This window comes from Pongo abelii, chromosome 11 (assembly GCF_028885655.2).
Source record: "Pongo abelii isolate AG06213 chromosome 11, NHGRI_mPonAbe1-v2.0_pri, whole genome shotgun sequence".
Taxonomy (NCBI): Eukaryota; Metazoa; Chordata; class Mammalia; order Primates; family Hominidae; genus Pongo; species Pongo abelii.
Genome location: NC_071996.2, coordinates 39,514,522 through 39,538,399, shown reverse-complemented (window position 1 = coordinate 39,538,399; position 23,878 = coordinate 39,514,522). Strand labels below are relative to the sequence as shown.

The window sequence follows — 23,878 nt, the reverse complement described above, 5'->3', positions numbered from 1 at the left end:
TGGGTTGCTGAGGCCAGAGGATCACTGAAACCCAGGAGTTCAAGGCTGCAGTGAGCTATGATCACACCCCTGCACTCCAGAGCCTGGCCAATAAAGCAAGACCCTGTCTCTAAAAAAGAAAGAGAGAGAGAGAGTGAGAGAAAAAGAAGGAAGGAGGGAGGGAGGGCAGGCAGAACAGAAACGAATAACTTAGGGCAAAAAGGAAGAAAAATGGTTCATCTAAGAAGGGAGAGGAATCTGAGTGATATCAGACCTCATCAACTTACATAATTATAAATGTGAAAGCAATTTCACAGTGTTAATATTTTAGAAACAATGCATAGGCAAAACACAGAAGAATAAATTTTGTTTTGGGATAAAATGTTCCAAAACATCATTCTGGTCACAGAGAGTACAGGATGAGAACTAGAAAGAGGAGAGAGGATGGACACTGGATGTCCTCCTCCAACAAAGCAGGTGTTCAGAGAGTTGATCTAAACACAAATGAAATAAAAGACAAAGTCATTATGAACAAAATGTTTATGTCCCTCCCAAAATCTGTATGTCGAAACCTAACCCCCAAAGTAAAAACATCGGGTGGTGGAGCCTTTAGGAGATAATTAGATCATGAGGTTGGAGCTCTCATGAATGGCATTAGTGTCCCTTACAAAAAGAGACACCAAGTAGCTGGCTTCCTCTCTGTGTTCTCCACCATGTGAAGATACAAGAAGGTGGCCATCTGCAAACCAGCAAGAGGGCTTTTCCCGGAATTCAACCATGAGGTCAACCTGATCTCGGACTTTCAGCCTCCAAAACTGTCAGAAATAAACGTGTTTGTTGTTTCAGCCAACCAGTCTATGGTATTTTTGTTATAGCAGCCCAAACTGACTTTGAGAAAGGTTCTAAGAAACTTGATCAAAAGTACTACTGTAACCAACAGAATGCCAACATTCTGGGAGGAGTTGGGAGAGGAAGTAGTGGAAATGAGCTGAGGTTGATTACTTTCATGGGAGCAAATCACAGAATGACAATTTTAAATTGATAAATGCAGAGCTACATGGCTCTTCTGTGAAAAATATATCTTTTAGAGTTAGGAGGTAAACACCAGAAAGGGAGAAGGGCCAGTGATATACACTTGAATTTGCTTGTATCCACATAAAGATACAGGGGAGGTAGATGAGGAATGAATAAAGTGGTTGTCGGTGACAGGGAAGGAGGAGGGAAGTGGGTGAATGAGAGCCGGGGTGGCATAAGGCTTCCAACTGTTCACCTTTTTATATGGGTGAACTATGTGTCTGTTTTCCCAATCAAAATTCAGAAAGAGACAGAAAAAAAATTCAGCAACTGTTAAAAAGTGGTTGTGCTATATAAATACATTTTCTGGCTTTGATAGTGTACTATGGTTATGTAAGATGTTACAGCTGGGGGAAGCTGAGTGAAGGGTACATAGATCTCTCTGTACAATTTTTGCAAGTTGCTGTGGATCTATAATTATTTCAAAAAAAAAGTGGTTGTGTTAAGGAAGTAGGATATGAAGTGGAGGAGGAGGTGGTTGAGAACCTACTGCTTTCCGCCATCAGTCCCTCTATTATTTTACTTATACAATAAAACATGTAATGCTTTGATAAAAAATAAAAATTAAAAGATATATACCCAGAAAAAATTGCTCATAAATTCATTCTTATTAGTGGCATTATTATTATTAACTATCTTTAATACATACATACACACAAATCATCTATAAAATAGATTGATTCAATGAGCGTAATAAGAGAAAGAAAGACGAGTGTCATTATCAAGATATAGTGTTATTTAAAGAAGCTACTCTGGTAAGGAAAATTTATATCATACTTTAGTCAAGATAAGAAAACACTAAAATCATTCCTAAGTCCCTTATTCATTTTTTAAGGTCTTCTAAAAATGAATTGAATTGCCATTTATTCTAACTCTTCTCCAACCTCTCCTGGTAGATAGCTGGGAATGAAAACACAACTTGAGTGATGCCGACTTCCTGTGCCCAGGAGTCACAAGGTTTCCCATATGGACCCACCCAACACTCGAACATTCACAAAACAGCCTGGAAATATTTGTGGCGCAACACTTCAAGCTTTCTATAGAGAGTTGCTAATATCTCAGGAACTTTATCCCCTTCAATTAGGAGTAGGCATTAATCTCTTTTAGGGAACTGATATTGTCAATTTTATTGACCCTTTACTGGCATCACTCACCATAAACACTCACTGGGTAATACTTGAACTCTCTGTGATATGGCCCTTTCTCTCTCTTTTTCTCTTAAGTCTGAAAGAGAGAAAGGGTATTATTCCCTCAAGGGCAAAGGTCAAGCTTAGGTTAGTTACAGTGCTATTATAGAAGAAATGAACTGTGGGCTTTCCTGGAAATGCAAGTTATTTTTGGTTTGATAAGGGCCAAATATTTTGTTGCAATGGAAACTGTCTTTTTGTCACTTCCCCTGCCAGTGAGGTTTGCCCTCTCCTCAGGGATTCAACTTTCTCTTCCTGTTTATCTACACGTTGTCTATCCTTTCATGCATCGTCACATTTCCAATTTCCATAAATTTTCTCATAGTCTTCAAAAATACCGTCTTTGGCTATTAGCAACCTAGGTTCTCCCCAACTTCTAAAAACGGTAAAGTTGGTTTTCTGTATCACTGTATTATCACTGACAGAGAAAAGACTTTTGATAACTTTTGGGGTGCTGATGCTGTGTGTGTGCACATACACGCACATGCTGTACGTACACTAATCTTGAGTGCCTTGATGATAGAATTCCATTTTATATCATGCCTTAAAAATCCCATATTTAGCTCAGTGTAAACGTTTAGTAACAGTAAGTGAATGACTGAATAGGATTCTGTGCTATCGAAGCCTGAAGACAAATAAATACCTGGGGAATATTAGACTTATTTCTCCAGCTATTTCCGCAACAAAACTGAAGCCTTGAAACCCAGAGAAACAGATGGATTCACTTTTTAGTTAGTAAGCATATATGGCCCCTTGCCTTTTGTCAAAATTTAACTTCCTGCTTTCATGTAATACTCTGATTTTGGATTAGCAATGCTCTCCATAAAAGGGAACGAAATCTATTTCAATGATTATATTTTCCTGGACTTGCACTGGAATGTTCTATAACTCTTGTCTCTTGGCCTCATTGTAGGCTTCAGCTTTTTTTTTTTTTTTTTTTTGAGACAGAGTTTCTCTCTTATTGCCCAGGCTGGAGTGTAATGGCATGCCATCTCAGCTCACTGCAAGCTCCGCCTCCCAGGTTCAAGTGACTCTCCTGCCTCAGCCTCCCGAGTAGCTGGGACTACAGGCAGGTGCCACCACTCCTGGCTAATTTTTGTATTTTTAGTAGAGATGGGGTTTCACCATGTTGGCCAGGCTGGTCTCAAGCTCCTGACCTCAGGTGATCCACCTGCCTCGGCTCCCAAAGTGCTGGGATTACAGGCATGAGCCACCGCACCCAGCTAGCTTTAGCTTCTTATAAGCACTGTGCTGAAATACATCACATTGAGCTATAAAGACCTGCCATTTTTTAGCTACACCTCCATAATTAGTCATCTGACCCAGGAACTGATGTGTTCATCTCACTCAGCTAGATGGGGAAACCTGCCAAGTTTTTAAACATTAAATGTTTAAATGGAGCTATTTATTGCTGTATCTCACAAAATGCCAGTTGTTTTCACATTAAAAGCAGAAAGTACCTTATCAGGAACTTTGAAAGGCTTTGAGTTATGTGTTTTCAATCTTTATTATCATTATTTTTTGTACACTGCCACTGGAGAAAGAAAAGCATTGAATGGTAAAACAAAACTGAACACAACTTCAGGAAGATCCCAACGAGCTCTCACTCTGATTCAGTTGTGCCCAGCTAGCTCTCATTTTCTGATATGATCAGTTCTATTATTCATACAATGGTAACAGTCTCACCTGTACAATTACATGGAAACCAACACACCAACCCAGGGACACAAGAACTTGCGAGAAACTCTATGCCTCTCAGTGCAGTGGGTTTAGAGATATAACATTATTTTGAACCACATGTTCCACGGAGACATGCTTCCTTCTCTGTTTTCTGAAGACCACTCTTTCTCTAGGATATTTTCTTCTTCCTTTCCATTTCTCTATCCCCATCCCAAAGATTTCATATATGACAGGGGATCTTTTCCCACTGCAATGACTTTCATGTGAAAAAGAGCAAAAATATATTTCTGGAGGCATAGCAAAGGATACTTTATATTGCTGATAATCTCCCTGGGTGCTTCACTGGACACTAGGTATTATTTTCTTAGCTCAATTAATCTCATTAACCTCAAGAATTTTAATTAATTTGCAGGCTGCTCATGTTTAACAGGATTATTTGGAGACATACAGTCAGAATTAAAACTAGGTTGTTAAGTCTCCAGCCTCATTAACAGTACAGAAAGTAATTAGCAATGCCTTTATATTTGTGTGTGTATGTTAGGGAAAACATCTGTGCAATTGATTTTTCTGTGTTGGTAAACCACAGCAAAACTGGAGATGATTTACTGTAATAATAATATTTTAGTCTCACCTATGTACATTTTAAAACAAATGCATATTACCTTATTATGAATTATGTTTTAAACTACAAACTTCTGTTCCTGTGATTTTTTTCTCAAATTGTCTTTAACATTTGAGTAAGCTGATGTGCTCAGAAACCTTCATGAAACTGTTATTCAAAGTAATAATGATGATACAAGAAGAAATAGATGCTGATTTGAACGTATAACTCAACTTTTTCTGTCCGAATAGCCCTTTAAAATATGATGATAATTTATGGAATAGGTATCAGTCTCAATTCGAATGCCCCTTTGCTAAAAAATAAACAAGTTACATTCATGTCCAGTGTATTTTTCCTGTCATAGTGGTTCAAAGATGAAAAGCTTTGTGGAAAGGAGATCAGGCTTCAGGCATGCTAAAATTTTTCATCACTAAAAAGAATAATAGTTTGCTGCATTTTATGTAGGGTTACTCCTACATCTAATCAATACTTATTTTTATTTTTATATTCATTCTAATCTTTCGTGCATCTTAAGCAGTTGAAAATTCAGGTCATAAGAATAAACATTATCTAGGCTTCAATCCTTCTCAGATAAAAGGAGTTCTCATGTCTGCGTAACACCTTTATAAAACTTTCAGAATTTTACCATAACCTCATGACTTAGGTTATCACCTGAAGCAGGCGATACTAAATGTTATTGTCCATATTTGTCTATAACTTCCATTGATTCATTGGTCCAATCAATCCATGTGCTGCTATGGCTACCAGGTAAGTTGAAAAATACAACTGATACAAGTTGACATTTCCAAGAACACTGCTAACAATGTAGAGTTAGGTTCTAGAGCAAAAACAGTATTTATGAGCTAAAAAGAGCAGGTCATATGTATGACATGTTCACTACTTTTCATGATAGTCCCCTTTAACAAAATTTATCATGAGAGATTAAATATGTTTTTCTTGAAGCAAAAGATAAACATACACTTCCCTTGATCTTCATATCCAATCCTTGGCAAATCTATCACTCCTCTACACATAGGTTTAGCTCATTCATAAATTCCAGAAATGTTTATACTAACTACCTGCCAGATGCTGTGCTAGACTAGGGTTGGAAAAGAAAGAACACCCAATCCCAGCACTCTGGGAGCCACATTTAGGAGAAGAGAAAAGTGAAGTGTTCCAGGCTACGCTTCCCTTCAAGTCACAGTATGACTTGCAAATACACATCTTCATGTGTATTTGCAAAACCATCCGCTCATCAAATGCTCTAACACAAGCTCTGGGCAATGTCTGCCAGTCTGCACTCTATCTGCCATAACCAGTTCATTTCCCATAACGGAGCTTGGGTGACTTTCCTTACACGTGGCCAAAGTGGCTTCCATGACAGTGTGGATCAGGCCCAGAGCCCTTCACTATGGTTCCCCAGATGAAATTATTCAGTGTTTCCATTGCCCATGAGAGAAACACAAATTAAATTGGATTAGGCAGAACACCAAATGTATTTTCATATTTTGCCATGGAGGGCAGGGTGTAGTCAGTAGGGACGGGACCACGGTTCAATGCTGCCACGATTTGTTCCAACTGCATATCTGTTTCTTCCTGAGCATCAGAACAAATCTCTCCTTTTACTTTTTCTACCAGACCTGACCCTGTCTGTGGCAACTCTCAGCTCATATGCTTAGAGTATCATGAACAGAAAATAAATGAGTTTCATTCTTCCAGGTTGAAAATTCCTGGGGAGGCACTGTATGTTGCCTAGCTTATGACGCTAGACCAAAGCTGGCACCAGCTCATCCTAGTGTCCCACACCCTGTGTCTGGAGTGGGGTCTCCAAATATGGCCACTGGGAATCTTTCCAGATAGACCATTCACAAGTCTCTCTATAATGCATAGGGCCCTTCTGTTTTCGTCTTTACCAGCCTTCCCACCGGGACTGTAGGAAAACATACATCTCCTCATTTGGTCTAGTGATAAAACTCCCACAGCCAGTTCTTTAGTCAATTACTTTTTTTCCTCCCATCATTTGCAGTTGTTCTTGATCGTTTTGACATCTATATCCTAGTTTCCAAGCCCATATTTTCCTACTGTCTTTAAAAAGTTTTATATCTCCATGTACAGAGAGTATAACATGCATGAGATTGTAAGCTTCCGGAGGGCATGGATTCATTAGTCTAATTAGAATGGCTGTATGGATGTATCTATTTAATGCAGGAGAGATCTGTGGAGTCTAAAGAAGAGTAAGACACAACCCTATATTTCAAAGCACAGAACCTAGCTTTATGTTGACCTCGTCTTTATGTGATTTGAGAAGAGTAAAAAATACAGAGAACAGCTCTAGAAAATTTGATTATTCAAAAGCATTCAATGTTTGTGGACATTATTCATTTTTATCCATGAACTGATATATTAATACATGTTATAAATGCACCAGTGATATATATCATAACCGTGTTTATCTTTGTTTGAGGCACATGTTTTAATCTTTAACGGTCAAACAGCAACAACAAACCCTCTTACTCTATCAGAGACCCAGAAATATCTATTGCTTGATAAATGCTTTCAACTAAAAATACTTAACATGAAATAAGCAAGTGCATTTTCAGTAAGAAGCTAATAAATACCTTTTGGTCATCACTTGTCCCACATGACTCTTGACACAGAAGACCCTCCGAGTCTGAATGCCTACACCACACGTGGCTTCTCCATTCCAGCCAATGGTTGCATTAAGGGCAGTTACCAATGCGTCCTCAGAACAAGGGCCCCAAGGCGATGTCTCCCAGTGAAGCTGCATACAGGAATGGTCATTACACAAACGATGCTCTTGGAGAGCCTGACTAGGGGGACATGGCTTTCCACCTGCCAAAAATAAGAACAAAAGATAATACATAGTTGTTGCTGTCCTTGTTTTTGTTGTTTCTGCTGCTTTAATGGTCTAGAGAGACAGCTTTGCTGACACAGCCTTCCAAAGACCTGAGCACTGTTCTTCCCAATCTAAGAACAGGGATTTTTGTCCCGAGCAACACCTGAGGATAATATTGTACACTCTTTTCCACTAAATAACAAGCAGCAGTCCACATCAATTAGATTTTAAAATTAATTGACTCTGTTGCCCACCACTGCAGCATGTATCTCTGAGATAAACTCCAAAGAAACCTGCTTTTCAAAAAATATTTCTATGCTTCATATATTCATGTATTAGCCAGTTAGAATAGTCTATGACCTCGAAGTGATATTATCTTGAATGAGCACACACACACACACACCCCTTATGCAGCATGGTCTTCCTTTCCTAAGGGAGGCGTTATTTTTCTAAGAGAACTATATTGAGACACCCATCCTCCATCAAGCAGTGCATTTCACTGCAATTTGAGAAATCCAGAAATATCTGTTAAAGTTTGGAGAAGAAAGCCCCTCCTTAAACTCTGAAATAATACCTGACAATGTGCTATCGCCTGGCAGGAAGACCAAACATATATGCATCCAGACTCTTGGATGAGTCAGACAATCCAATTTCATTATTGTCCTTTTCTCACATTTTTATATCCATATAAAAAGTGGTATTTATCTAAAGCATCGATCTTTGCCTACTCTTCCACACTTTAATGGTTCATTCAGTGGGCCAAATGCCCAAGATTTGTGACCTTGGTTTTGTTATTCTTGATTTTTTTCCCATTCACTCCTTCCAGAAATATAAAAGAAAAGAGAAGGAACCATCTTCACTTTAAGAATACGAAAATCTTCATTTATCTTGACCCTGGCCCCATTTTGCAGGATCAAAGAACAGAAACTTACTTAAAAAGTAGTTCCTCACAGCCAGTGGCCATGCTATCCTGCTGTTCTAACTGAGCCATGGGCAGAAAAAGCCAAGGGAAGGCATGAAAGAAATGACGTGTGCTGGAGACAAAGACCATCACCATAAATTACAGGAACAGCTGCTCCTCTAATTTGTTCTGATGTCACCCGCTTATATTCTCATAGCACTTTTTAGCTTCATCAAAGCCATTTTCACAGCCTCCATGCTGTGCCCCCCTCCTGCAGAATGCTGGCATGACAGAACAGGATACCAGCATGCACGGATCAGGTAGTTTGCAGATGTTAGTGGCAGTTCCCAGTTGAGAAGCCATGTCTCCTGATTATTAATTTGAAGCTCTTTTTACTAAACATAGTCTAATTGTGTTCCCAACTGCACAAGCTATCTTCGGTTTGGATGTGTGTCAACCAAACTCTGCTTTCTTGTCTAAGAAGGGTATTGAAAAATAACATCCATCTGATTGCCATAGCCCATACACAGGTATGTGATAAAGCAATTCATGTAAATGGGTGAACCCAGTATAGCTAAACTAGAGAATCAAAACAAAAAGCATGGAGGGAAATGAAACTGTTAATCTGGATTCAGGGAATAGAGATATCATCTATGTGTGGTATCTTCCATATAAACTTCTCTATCACCAATAAGGAAAAATGATAATAATTGAGCTAACGAATCCAGAGTGAAAACCTTTTCTGTTACTCACCTTCCCCAGCCAGTGCCAGGATAGTCCTTGCCCTAGTCTGTTTCCCATCTGAGTTTTTATTTGAACAGGACTGGGAACAGGATGACCACTCCGTCCACTCGCTCAGCACACAGTCCATTCGGCAGGGAATTTCACAAGCCTTCCTCTCAGGAGGAGGGGGAACTGGGCAAAGACTCCCTGATACATCTTCTCCTATAATCAACAAGATCAAGACAGTTGGTGATTAATGCACAATCAAGGCTCACTGCTTTATCTATTACTTCAGTTTAAAGTACCAAAAAAAAAAATGATAGTTTCTTCAGCCATTCACAATATTTACATCAGAAAAAACTGCCAGGAGATAATTTGGCATTTAGAAAGGTAGATACTACAGCAAAACTCCCATTTGTAATCTTTCATAGAGACAAAGTTGGCTTCTTTCAGAAACAATTTAGCCATGGATGTGGTGGATGTGTTATGGACAAACATATATAACAAGTATATGCTTTTCTTCAAAACGGAAGTCAGAGCTGTCCATTCGCCTGAAAACCACAATTTATGTTGAGCCTTCTAATCTACTAAATTAAAAGGTATTTTATAATTCTAGTTTTCTTTTGGGTACATTCACCTCCAAATGTGCAACCTTATGAAATATTATCACACAATGACTGTTTTGTTCTCCTTTTTCATAGTGGTAAATTATCTGAAACTAAAATGAAAATGGACCTGTGGCTAAAATTATATAACATGTTGACATAAAGTTGACAGCCAGTCTGAAGTTCTCCCTAATACATTTACTATTCCCCCTTGAATAATCTAATGCATTGCTAAACCAAAAAATAACTATACTCAAAAATATGGCACAAACACACCAGATGTCAAGGATCCTCAATTTTGCTATTGCCTCAGTGTCTTTCTGTAAATACTATTTACAATCCTTTGATACCATATCATAGAACATGATTTTTCAGAAACTATAAAATAATGGAGTTTTATAATTAACAGATGTTAGGACTAAAGGGATAATTTCTAAGTAATGGAAAAATATTTCAAATGACTACAATGGCGAATTAAAACTCTCAGGTTATTTATTTGCTATTAGTAGAATTCAAATATTCATCTTTTATAGATAATAACTCAACTCTTACTATTCCCCTCATTCACAGTCTCCTCATAAAAAAAGAGGACACAAAGAATAGTGACATCATTTATTGTTTGAAATAACAACATAAAACGTGAAATGGCAACTATAGGAGAGAGGCGGTTTTGTTTGTATGACTTTATGGCTTTGAAATTCTCTTGTCATGATCTGGCTGCAACAAAAAAATAAACGCGAAGGGGACTGGTATTTATTGAACATCTCCTCGTGCCAGGCACTGTGTTTTGCATATATCATTCAGGCTTTGCATATGTTATTGAGTCCTCACAAGAAACTCTGAATGACAAGTGTGATCCATCTCATCTTATAGATGAGGGCTCAGAGCAGAGGCTGAGAGAGGAAAGTTTGCTCATGCTTACACGGGCCTGAGCTGGGGACCAAATCTGAACTCTCTGACTCTGAAACTTCTGCTTCTCCCATTAACCATGCTGTGTCTAATTCCAAGGATATGGATATTCTTTTTCTGAGGAAGTCAATAAAACAAGCTGACAGTCAGCAAGACTGCCTGAAGGAGAAGATAGTGCACAGCTAATATCTGCATTCATATTTGTAAATGAGGCCAGGCTCATTGTCCTTAAGGTACAAATAAAGCTTTTCAAGCATATTATGAGAAGTAATAGAGGTTCTAGCAGATAATCAAGCTGAAAGACCAGTTCCAATAATTCTCTCTTCAGTCTCAATCTATTTCCAGGTTGAGTCCACACTGTGTGTAACACACACACACACACACACACACCCAATACAGCACTTTCACAAGTATAGAAGCAGGCAGGCCAAACAAAAGGCCCAACCTACATCTAATCAAAATTTAATTTCCACACTTGTGAATATTATTAACATAATCTGTGCACAAAATACTTTAAAGCTATGTCTTGCAATAAACATTTTGAGGAACAAGATATTTGTAGGGGTTTTATGAATAAAAGTAAAGGGAAAGGTGGTGAGTGTTGGGTTAAAAATAGTAACATTGGTTTCATTACTGAAAAATTTCTCAGCGTTGAAAATGCCAATATATATTGTAAGTTTCCTAGAAGGTAAATGAGATGTAGTGCTTTTCATCTGTATTTGATCAAGGGCCATACTTTTTGAAGAGCATCTCTCTCTTTCTTTCAGAAATGGTATTTTTATGAGTATGCTTTGAGAAAACTCTACATTAAAGAATTATGAAATTGTCAACTACTACTTGATGAGTAAATACTATGTCCAAGGCATACGATGGGATAAAAATAGATGGGCTCACTGTTACTTATGTTTCTAGAGCTCATGATTAATGATGAAGATGAGCTATTAACACATAAAAGTAAAACCAAGCCCAAAAGTAAATGTCAAGTTGCAACTGTGTGATTCAAACATAAAATATTTCAGTGATTCAGTGGATTGGCATGGTTCCCTCCAATAAGGGAAATAAAAGGGCTGAGAACTTGTGGCAAGGATGGAGGGTATTTCAGGCTTTGGAAGGATCAGCAAAGGTTAGGTAAGAAAATACGAGGTATCTGGAAGATAGTTAATACTGAAGGTGCATGATGAAAAGAGAAAGCCTATCTTGGAGGAGTTATTTGACATCAAATTCCAAATGATCTAGACTGAAACATAAATTTTATTGTATCTCTGCCTTCCTTAAATTCCCAGTTACTCAGGTTTCCCATTACCCAAATTTACCATCCTCCCTGTCATTACATTCAGTGTTCTCAGTATTCACTTCAGGCACTCAAATACTTTTTAAAATCTCAGATTTTTTATAAGCTGATATACCTATTTCCTCAGTGGACTTTAATGTCAATACTCCCACCAACACCAACCTTTTGGTAGTTTGGCTATACAGGCTAATTCAGAAAAGGGAACAAATAGATCAGAACTTTAGGGAAGCAAAACTAATAGTCATAAGCATCCTGTAATTCCTGCGGGAGTTATTTTAAAAGAAATCTTGAAAAAAAAAAAAAGCTGCACAATGAGGTCTCAGCTGCAATGTGTCTAGCCAGACTCAATTAAGTGTATTAAGGTGAATTGCAGCTACCAACATTTATTCACTTAAGGACATCACTTAACATTTTTGAACGTCAATTATTTTATTTGTAGGAATAAAATAATGACGTTTACCTTTTAGGGCTATTCTAAGGATTAGGATTCATTTATTCAACATACATATCAAGGTGTCTAACACATGGTGAGCTCTCAATATAGAGGAACCTTAAAAAATGTCTTTGCAAAGACATATACCACAAAAAAAATGGTCTTCATCTGAAATCTAGATATTTATGTCACAGCCATGAAAAGCACTTGCTTTACTATTCATATTTGTGTACAAATGACAATCAACAGTTTCATAGATTGGTTCACATAAAATATTTAAAAACTTATAATTATACACATCCTTTTATTGACATGGTTGGCTAATCTAAACCATCTAAGGCCAAAAATAAAGCACTTGAGCCTAAATAACCTCATCTGCCCATATACATTGGTATAATTATCTTCCCATTGTGCAGACAGAACCCATTTCAGAAGAGGAACATTTATGCTTTCCTGTTTTTATTTTCTTGGATGGATCAATGAGACCATGGAAATCTCAGGCAAGCATGGAAAATAAAGCCCTACATAGTTCAGAAGCTTAGCCATTAAAAGTGATTTTCACAAGCTCAGATAATCTAATGTCATAATAAAATGGAATATGTTTAAGAGGGAAATTGAATTCATCTTTCAAAAAGACTCTATAAAATTATTCCCAGCACTCACCAGGCTCCCTGAGATCAATAACAGCAAACTCCCTGTTCTCTCCTCGTGGAATAGACTTATTTAAACCAGTTATGATTCTGGGAAAATGGAAAATGGTGCTGCTTTGACCGTGTCACTTGGGATTTTGAAAAATTATTTAATATGATGAAATTCACATAACATAAAATTAACTGTTTTAAAGTAAACATTTCAGTGGCATTTAGCACATTCACAATGGTTACAAAATATTTTAATCACTCCAAAGTAAAGCCCCATACGAATTGAGCAGTTTCTGTTACCTCTTCCCCGCAGCCTCTGGAAACTGCCAATTTATATTCTTTCTGTCTCTATGAATTTATTTATTCTGAATATTTTATATATATTTGTGATCTTTTGCATCTGGCTTCTTTAAGCACAGTATTTTGGAGGCACATTCACCTTACAGCATGTTTCAGAACTTCATTCCATTTTATGAATGAACAATATTCCATTGTATGTATAGACTGAAATGTGTTTATTCATCTGTTGATAGACATTTGGGCTGTTCCCATATTTTGGTTATTATGAATACTACTGCTATGAATATGCATGTGCATATACTTGTTTGAATACCTGTTTCTACTTATTTGGGATATATATCTAGGAGTGGAATTCTGGAGTCACATTTATCACTCAATTTTGCTCGCTGGTGATTCTGGGGGCTGTGGCATAGATAGCCAGATGAAATGGCTCTGGCTACAGTTCACGCTACTCTTCTAAAACCTGCCTATGCCCAGCAGAATCAAAAGCACTTGGACACGACAAAGATTCTTAACATATAAATATACTCAAGATCATTTAAGAATGTTTCTTTTTTTCAGTTCAAATGTATATACCAATTAAAAATAAAATATAAATAGCAGGTATATTTTATAAAAATAAACAAACAGCATAGTCTATAATTCTTATTTTCTGACCCTAGAGTACAGGTGTCCAAAGAGAGAAAGAAAAAATAAAGATATGAACAAAGTATAAAGAAAAAGAAAATAAAAAAACCTAGACAACCATGAATCCACAGTGTAATTTGAAAAGCAGACCAACATTTTGTTATGATACAAACTTCAAACTACCTTACTCATCCAAAAATAATGCATACTGGGTACTTTATTGATATTTCCTCTTGTATGCTATTACACTATGGAAAATAATGAAACAGTTATCGAAAATACTCTACATGTCATAAAATTTTATGTCCTATTTAAATCTAAGAAAAGAACGCCAATAAACCTTGATTAAATCCTTGCCCACAGCTAAGTAAGATATCAACAGAGTACATAGTAAATTTAGTGGAACTCATATGCTTTTAATTCCATTTTTAAAATCTAAATATTATGTCCTCAAAAACAAGTAGCCCCTGGCCACTTCTGGATGGAGACCCTAACCAGCTAAGGAAATGTTTATATTCAGAACCAATAAAATATGGAACAAAAGCTAAGGGCAAAACAGAAGCTATGTACAACATCCTAATATTGCCAACAACACAATTAATGTCTCTGCTTGCTAATTTCAGAATTGGAAGCATATTTGTCTATTTAGCTTACACATATAGGAAGATACATAAAGAAACTCAATGTCAAATATTATAATAACAAAAACAACATCAACAACTGCAATAAAATAATAATAGCATCTGATATTTGGGAAAGCTTAGAGTGGACTAAACTCTAGCTAACCACATCACATGCAGTATTTCACTGAATATTCATATTAATATCATTGGTTTGGCACTATTGTTACACCTGAGGCATGAAGAAGTTAAAAAACTTCCTCAAAGTTTTTTCCTTACACAGCCAGTGTCTGAGTTGGGTTTGGAAAGCAGATCTGCAATATGTAATAAGCTCAGTTCTTATCCATTACGGGTTGTGTTGCTTTCTGGTTCATATCTCACACATATCTTTCTCTTTACATTACTTTTAGATAATACCAAACCATAAATAAGGGACTGTACACAATTCATTGTCAGCTCATCAGTAAATCTAGCATTGGGGGAGCAAGCCCAGAAGAGTGGGCACCTTGTTTATTTTGAAACTGCATCATGGCATGGGGTGGAATTGAACAATGCTTTCCAACATAGAAAAGATGAGTAGGTGAAAGACAGTTCAGAATGAAGAGATGAGAGGAAGTGACAGAATACAAGGCCACATAAGTAAAGACTCAAGTAGGGAGATTCAGCAAAAACTGTGCAATGTATGATGAGATAAATTACACAAACACAGGCAAAAAATATAATAATGATGTAAAGATGCTCACAAAGTGGAAAACATTGAAGTTCTAAGAACTGATAGAAGTAAAGAAAGAGAACATAGAGCAAAGGCTAAAATGAACATGGGAGGAAAACCCAAAAGAGATATTAAAAAGAAAATACTTTAGATAAGAAATAATAGCAATAATAAATAAAGAATAAGAAAAAATATTTCCAAATAAACATGATTACAAAGGCCAGGAATTAGCTAAAATTGCATCCATGTGGCAAGTGAGCTGTTTGTTTCAGAAGCCTAACTGGGTAGCTATACAAAGTTCTTCAAAATACAATAATATAATAATAGTAGCTAACAATTTGATCACCTAGGATGCACCCAGAAACATACTGTTATGTCCTATAAGTATTAGCTTATTTAACCCTCAAAGCATTAGTATCAGTAAACACATGCATAGTACTTAATAGATGTCAGTTTCTGCCCCAAGTAAATCACCTATATTAATTCATTTAAATTTCACAATAATCCTATGTGGGAACTATCTTTATTAATAAAGGCACTGTGTCTTGGGTAAGTTAAATATTCTGTGTAGGAACAAACACAGGTAAATGGTGGAGCTTGAATTTGGACATGGACAACCTAGTCAGAGTATGTTTCTTAATCATGATGCTCTACTGATACTCAAGCGTTCTATTCTCTCTCAGGACGATTTATGTACCTGGCTACAGAAGACTCAATCCACTGGAAAGTCAGTGAAGTGTAAGTATGATCACACCTTTAGTAAACGAATTCTGTACTATGTGTTACTCAAGGTGAGAAGAGATGTGAAAGAGCAGAAACAGACTCTATGATTTAGGAGCAAACTGCAGTTGCTCAAAAACAACAAATTGAGCAAAAATCTAACAAAACGTCTTAGTGGTTGTGTTAGTTCATTCTCACACTGTTATAAAGAACTACCTGGGTAATTTATAAAGAAAAGAGGTTAAATTGGCTAATGGTTCCACAGGCTGTACAGGAAGCATAGCTGGAAAGGCCTCAGGAAACTTACATCATTGGCAGAAGGGGGAGCAGTCACACCTTACAGGGCCGAGTTAGGAGGAAGCGGGGGTGGGGGGATACTGCACACTTTTAAACAACCACATCACATGAGAACTTGCAGTCAAGAGAATAGCAAGGGGGATATCTGCCTCCATGTTCCAGTCACCTCCCATCAGGCCCCTCCTCCCAATATTCGAGATTACAATTCAACATGAGATTTGGGTAGAGTCACAAATCCAAACCACATCAGTGCTGAAATGTTACATTGAGGGGGTCCAGTCACACATTACAGGAGGAAGCAATCACTATTTTATATTTGTGTAAAGAGTTTGAAAATTACTATAACTAAAGTGCAGGAAAAAAACGTTTTTTTTGTTGTTGTTGTTCCTAAAAATAACGCCAACTTGTTGATAAGCCTTCCAGCTTGGTAGTCAGGGTGGATTAGAACAGGGTAAGAAGGTGTCCATTTAAAGTAACTTAGCACTGGATGGTAAAACTTGATATTTCAGAGTTAACTCAATCTCAGGTTTTCAATGTTTCTCCTCTGTCTCTTTTCTCATTTTCTCTGGGCAGCAGCCAAGGGTCAGAGAAACATGTATGTAACAATTTTGGACATGTGTGAATTTTGTTGGTTCTCCAACTCAGCTATTGCCATCAAATTGGTCTTTGTGTATTATTACCTAGTCTTGAAAGCGCACCTGCAGCCACTGCGAATTTCTAGGGTCCATGACACAGTTTTTCTATCTTCTGGTCCACATACTTCACAGCCACCTACACCTGACTTCAAGACAGTTCTAGTTTCCTTGAGCAGTCAACATTTCCACAGCCCATAGAGGGACACTGAGGAATCCCACATGATAAACAGGCCTGGGGAGACCTGGTTTGGAGGGTGGGTAGCAGCTAGCTCAGGCCCACTCTTTGCCTAAACACAGGGAACCATTTTCTCTGCTTTCAGTTTCCTTTTAACCTATATGACATTTCCATAGTTGTCATTTCTTCAGCCCAGTATTTCATCCACAGAATGAGAGAGGCCAGGGACTCTCACCATCTACTATCTTCTCCACATCCTCCCCAGGCTCCTCCTTTCTGACCCAGGAAGCCAGCAATGTGGGATCCAGGCTTATGCTAATGCTCTACACTCTAGTCCTTTGGCCTTCCTTTTTGATATTTGAAGGGAGCTATGTGGGATTTACAAAGTACTGTTGTATACGCCTGGCACTTGCATATGAATTACTGACTTTCAGAATTATTGTCTCTGATGTGAGCTCCATTTTGTGGCACTAACCCTTTTCTGTATGTTTGTATTTGAGGTATAATTATCCCAATTTTTCCAGTGCATGCTTCAGAAATCAACAGGGGGAGGGTTTCTTGCCCAAGAAGGTATACAAGAAAAAAGCACACTGCAACATCTCAAAATATGATCTGATGACAGCTACTTAATATGGAAACCTTGTTTCTCATGAGAGTTTTGCAGAAAAACTCTGTATAATTTTCAAAAGATGAATCCAGAATAAAATAATAAAATGAGTAAGTGACCTCTGTAATGTAGAAAATGCTTCTTCAAAAGAAAATATTGGAGCAAATAAACAGTGCATTATAATGGACAGAATAATTGATGAGTAGTTGGGACGTCTAGATTTCAGTTCTGCTTTTGACATTTACCAAAATGTGATGCTGGAAAATTATTAAGCTTATTAGGCCTAAGATACCTGCCATAAGTGGAGAGAAGGGCAGTACTAACATTTCTGACTATATTATTGGGTTTGATGATGGATCAAAGAGGGTAATAGAAAATAATATTTAGAAAATTGCAAACACTATTTATACATAATGTGGTTTTCTTATTATTGGTAAAAATGGGGATAAAGGACACTCCAAATAGAAAAATGATTTGAGTTAAAGATACCACTCCTCTTATTGATCCTAATTTTGTCTTAGCTAGAAAAGTATAAGAGGAACTGAAAGGAATATAAAGTCAGAAATAATATTACTCATTTCATTTAGCTGTCTAGCTAGCTCTGCAGAAAAGAATCTGGACCAGCTTCAATATGAGGTATACCTTTACAAAGTACTTCAAATTATCTAGAAGTTTCTTAAATAGTTGAATAATCAAAACTTTTAAGTTAGATTGGGTAAGTCAATAGAGTAAATTGGTAACATATCACTAAAGAATAATCATTTATCTCTGTAATTAACCTTCGGAAACATAACTTTAATGTCTGTACATGAGAAAAGTATGGTAACTTATTTAACTACCTCACTATAATTGCACAATTAAGATGTTTTCAATTTCTCTGTCATAAATAACACCCCAAAAATATTCTTGACCATAACACGTTGATTACTTTCCTAAGAATAGATTTCTTGAAATGGAAAAACAAAGTCAAAAAACATAAACTTCATTAAGGTTCTTAGTAGAAAAAGTTGCCTATTTTCTTTTTTTCCATTATTTATCATCACACATAGCTTTTTAATGTACATTCAATAAAATTCACTCTTTGTAGTTGTATAGTTCTATGGGTTCTGGCAAATGCACAGTCTTGTATCCATCACCAAAATGACGAGGCAGGACAGTTCTATCACCACTAAAAAGTTCACTTGTGGGGTCCCCCTGTAGTCAATCCCTCCCCATCAGTTCTAACTTTTTTTTTTTTTTTTTTTTGAGACGGAGCCTTGCTCTGTCGCCCAGGCTGGAGTGCAGTGGTGCAATCTTGGCTCACCGCAAGCTCCACCTCCCGGGTTCATGCCATTCTCCTGCCTCAGCCTCCCGAGTAGCTGGGACTACAGGTGCCCGCCACCACTCCCAGCTAATTTTTGTATTTTTAGTAGAGATGGGGTTTCACCGTGGTCTTGATCTCCTGACCTCGTGATTCGCCCACCTCGGACTCCCAAAGTGCTGGGATTACAGGCGTGAGCCAGTTCTAACTTTTGGGAACGACTGAGAAGGCACCTGTCCCTATAGTTTTGCTTCCCTCCTCCCCCAGAATGTCATATATATAAAAAATGATACAATCTGTATCCTTTGAGGTCTTACTTCTTTCACATAGCAAAGTGCAATTTAGGTTCATCCATGTTACTGTCTCTATGAATTAGTTATTCTTTTTTGTTGCTGAATAGCATTGCATTGTATGGATGTAGCAGGTTTTGTTTATCCATTCTCCTGCTTAAAGACTTTTGGGTTGTTTCCAGGTTTTGGAGATTGTGAATAAAGCTGCTATGCAAGATTACTACAACTTTTCATTTCTCTTGGGTAAATAGTTAAGGGTGAAATTGCTGAATCATATGGCAAGTGTAGATGTTATAAGACACTGCCAAACTGTTCTCCAAAGTGGCTGCACTCTTTTGCCTTCCCATGAGCAATGTTTGAGAGTTCTACATTGCTCTAACTGTTCTACACCCTTAATAGCACTTGGTATAACCAGTTTCTTTCTGTTCTTTATTGAATTGTCATTCTTATAGGTGTGTAGTGTTATTAAACTGTATTTTTAATTTGCATTTTCCTATTGACTAATGATGCATCTTTTCATGTGCTTATTTGCCATCTGTATATCTTTGGTGAAGAGCCTTTTCAAATCTTTGGCTTATTATTTTAATTGGGATTTTTTTTATTGTTGAGTTTTGTAAGTTCCTTATACATTCTAGAAAGAAATTATTTGTCACACATGTGATTTGAAAATGTCCTTTTACAGTCTTTTTTTTCCATTTTCTTAACAGTGTCTTCTGCAGAGAAAAAGTTTTAACTTTGCTGAAGTCATCTTATTAACTTTTTCCTGTATAGATTGTGCTTTGGTGCTGTATTCAGTTTGTATTTAAAAATACAAATTTTCAGGAAGGAACAGAAAATACATTGCTCTATACACACACACAAAGAAAGAGAGTTGAAACTTCTGTATTAGGACCTATAATTTTATAATTTTGGATAGAGTGAATTCTCCAACCAGCGTGTCCTAGTATACAACACCAACACTAGTTTTCACCTACAGTTCTATAGCACAATTTTTCCATAGTGAATGTTTACTGAAGTAACAACTGAGAGTCTAGCACTATAACATCCTGTCAACCTGTATGATGCAATGAAAATTACCTTGTGGCTAAAATATTATTTAGCATCCATTTAGTATAATGCACCATGATGAAGGTGAGACTTGTCTTTTATAACATTGCGCAAACATCCGGCACAATGTCAGCCACATAGTAGGTCTCAATAAATTTTGGATGAAGAAGTAAATGAGAAGTAAAAGGAAAGATGTTTAGTCTAGTTAATGTATAAGCAATCTTTTGCTTTTACAGTATTTGCTCCTAATAGTTTTTATGATATAATTGTGATAGTAACATATTGAAAGTTACAGACCATGGCAAACTATTTTCACTCTAACACATTTTTCAGCTTAGGCCTCTAGGAAGCTTGACTTTGAGTACAGTATGCAAAAAGCAAGACTAGCTTGCCTTTTTCTGGAGTTGGTTGGTAACCTCTTCTGTTTTTGTCTGAATCATATGCCTGCTATTATAGCTCCATGATATTGCCAGTTCTTGTCTTTGGATCCTGTACATTTTGGAATTTATGAAAAATTTGTAGAGCTCATCAACATCTAAGAATTCTTGTACTGGGGAACACAAATCTACAGAAACAAAACAGTTTAAGGCAGACAAATATCACTGACTGTGTAATTCTCAGAGGATAACCATAGTGTTTCCCTTTAAAAGGCATTCTTGATGTCTTTTCCCATGCCTGATTCCCTGGCTATTAAACTGTTCCTATTCAATTTTGCAGAACATGGCAGGGGTCTAATGACTAGTTTTGTACTATATTAAGGAAGTATAATAAAACAACAAACCACGTAACTACATTGAAAGTTTGCAGTGGTGAACTAGGGGAGAATCATGCTGTATATTTTTCTCATCAAAATCTTGCAAACTAAGACCTTAAAATAATGAATGTATCCCACTTTTCTATATTTTTTTTTCACGAACTCAGTTGAGATACAGTATTATAATACCACAGACAAGGCAGCATAGAAGCTAATACTTAGAATAGGTTTCTCACTCATCAGAATTTTTTGTGCTCCAAACAGAAAACAGAGCCATTAAAAGTTTAGTTGTCTTTAGTAAAACCAGTCAGCTGTAAAAAATAAGATCCTCACATGAATATTATAAAGAAAACCATCAGAAAAACAGAGTGGGGAAAGAATAAATATTGAAGGCATAATCCCAAAGTTCTTACTCAAGCCAAGCTGACATCAGTTGGAAATTTATGTAAATAATAACACCTAAATTAATGATAAGCATATATAATGAATATATAGATTTCTATTATAATTCTCTTTTATATAGTATACTTTTCTAGTATTGTCTTAAGACTGATATTAATGCCTTTATGCAATTGAATGAATTCTAAAGAAGAATAAACCCTACTTTGTTTATCTTCCCCAAACTCAACTACCAGTTATTACAACAATTTGGCACTGCCATGTTTCTAGCCAATATTTAATAATTCAGAAAGAAACCACACTTTCACTTAAGATATATTTAAATATAAATAAAATATATGCTGAGATATTTCAAAACACAAGGAGTGAACTTAAGCAAATGTTTCAAAAATGCAAACGTCACTTTATATCATTGTCAAATTCTCCTCAACACTTCAGAACAATAATAGTGACATTTAAGTCAAGTTGTATGCTCAGAGTAAAAAAAGATGAAGAATACAGACATCTGAAATACATGTCCTCCATTTTCCTCTGCATTAAAATAAAAAAGAAACATGTCCATGAAATAAGTATTATTTTATTGAATGTCTACTTAAGAGGTCAAATTGTAATTATATCATTAATAATTATATTGACAATTACTGCCTGCAAGGCATAGTTTATGTGGAAGCAATTTAAGAACATTAGATATTTCTGATAATTTATCTTATTCTAACTGGCCTACTGATTAAAAGAATAATTTTCTAATTTTTCCAGGCAGTTAAACTGTACTTATTAGGTTATTTGCACACAGGCATTTTTTCCTGAGACATAACAAATGGAGGGAAACAGCTGCTCAGTAAATTCAGGGTTGCATAATGTCTTAAGTCTTTAACCCATTATATCACCTCCTTGGCCAGAGAAAATGATGTATCTTATGTATTTCTGAATCCCCACTTCTTAGAACGGTACTTGGCTCATAGTAAGTAGTCAATAAATGCTAATTGAACTGAAATGAGCATAATTGAGCTGAACAGATGTTTTAGCATCTGAGATGTTTTTGGTTTCCATAGAGCTAGCACAAACTGAGGAAATTTTTAAATGACTAGAAATGTATCAACATCAATATATTTGATCAAGGTTCTACTGCTATGAATACTCGTAAAGGCAGTGATTTACAAGCAGATAGACCTGGGTTTGAATTCTAGCCTGCCATTCTAAGTTGGGTGTCTCTAGGTGGGTTATTTCATCTCTAAGTTTGCATTGGCTACTTCACCTAAATATGTAAATAATGATTCCTGCCAATACATCACAGGAATTACATCAAAATTAAATGAGGTAAGATTAAAGTAACAGGTACACAGTAAGTGTTCACTATGTGTTGGTAATAATAATGACATATGTCTACCAATCTCTATTAATGGATTTAGACTTTCCATAAGTTCCTTGCAGATACAGTCAAGTCTGTAAAAACTATGCCAACATAGGAAGAAAGTACGGAATGGTGTAAAAAATAATGGGCATATGAAAAGGCATTTGTGCAAAGCTTTGCAAGGCACCAACTGATTGTCAGTATGCTTGCTTTGGCAGTGGGTTTACCTGTCCAGTACTCTTTTTTAGCTCTTGCTTGAGGTAATATCCATCAGTATACAATTCCTCCAGGGGGAGTGTTGAGAAACAATTCTGGATGGAAGGATGACCATGTCAAAAGGAAAATTTTGCAAAAGGGGCTCTCACTTAGGTAAGAAAAAATGACTAAAAGTGCCAAGAGAGAAAAGAGTTGAATAATCACAAAAGAGTTAAATCGGCATTACATATATCTCTTGGAAGATATGGGAGCAAACTTGCCCATAGACAACTAGGCAGCTAACCTAGACAGTGATATTTGAGCATCCTTAAAAATATGAGCACTGGCATTGGCAGCCAGAGCCTATGATGTATCACTGTGCTTACAGATCTGGCCTCATGTGACTTCTCATTCAAGTTTGTGGAGATCAGCCAAAACTCAGGAAACCACATTTTCTTTCGCTGTGAAATTTCACAAACTATGAAAGTTTAATCACCAACCTGTTTTGTACATCCAGCCAATGCTGAGCTGACTTACAGATCTTTGCCGAGCATGCCAAATCCATCCTTGGACATCTGGGCACCATGGGGCACCCATTTCAGATTCAGAAGTAATCATACGGTGTTTACTTCCAGGCAGTGACAGGATCCCTATAATTTCAGCAACATGGAAAAGGGATTCTGTTCCATTTCCCTTATTCATCAGTGTACCTAAAATCTCAAGCCTGTCAAAACTAATTTCAATCCACTCTTCCAAATGTAGATGAAGAGATGGAAGAAGAGCGTGTGTGATAAATTTGCCTGAAAATAAGGAAAGCCCCAGAGTTAGAGAATGCAATATTGTTTCTCTAACTTAGAAAATATTCTTCAATTTTCTTCACTATTCTGTTATTATAATGAGGGGGGTGGGGGGCGGAGGGCAGGGGGCAGGGGGCAGGGATACCCTGACAACTGCTTTCAGCAGAATTT

At 36.8% G+C, this 23,878-nt stretch overlaps 1 protein-coding gene across 1 annotated transcript in view; it reads right to left on the bottom strand.

Moving 5' to 3' along the window:
* The window catches only part of THSD7B (thrombospondin type 1 domain containing 7B), a 908,978-nt gene that overhangs the window by 429,124 nt on the left and 455,976 nt on the right, over window positions 1-23,878 (bottom strand). Inside the window, exons 8-9 of the mRNA XM_024243556.3 lie at window positions 9,033-9,224; window positions 7,140-7,374 (exon numbers count right to left, since the gene is read on the bottom strand). Of these exons, the coding sequence (XP_024099324.3) occupies window positions 7,140-7,374; window positions 9,033-9,224 (427 nt within the window). The remainder of the gene's footprint in view (window positions 1-7,139; window positions 7,375-9,032; window positions 9,225-23,878) is intronic.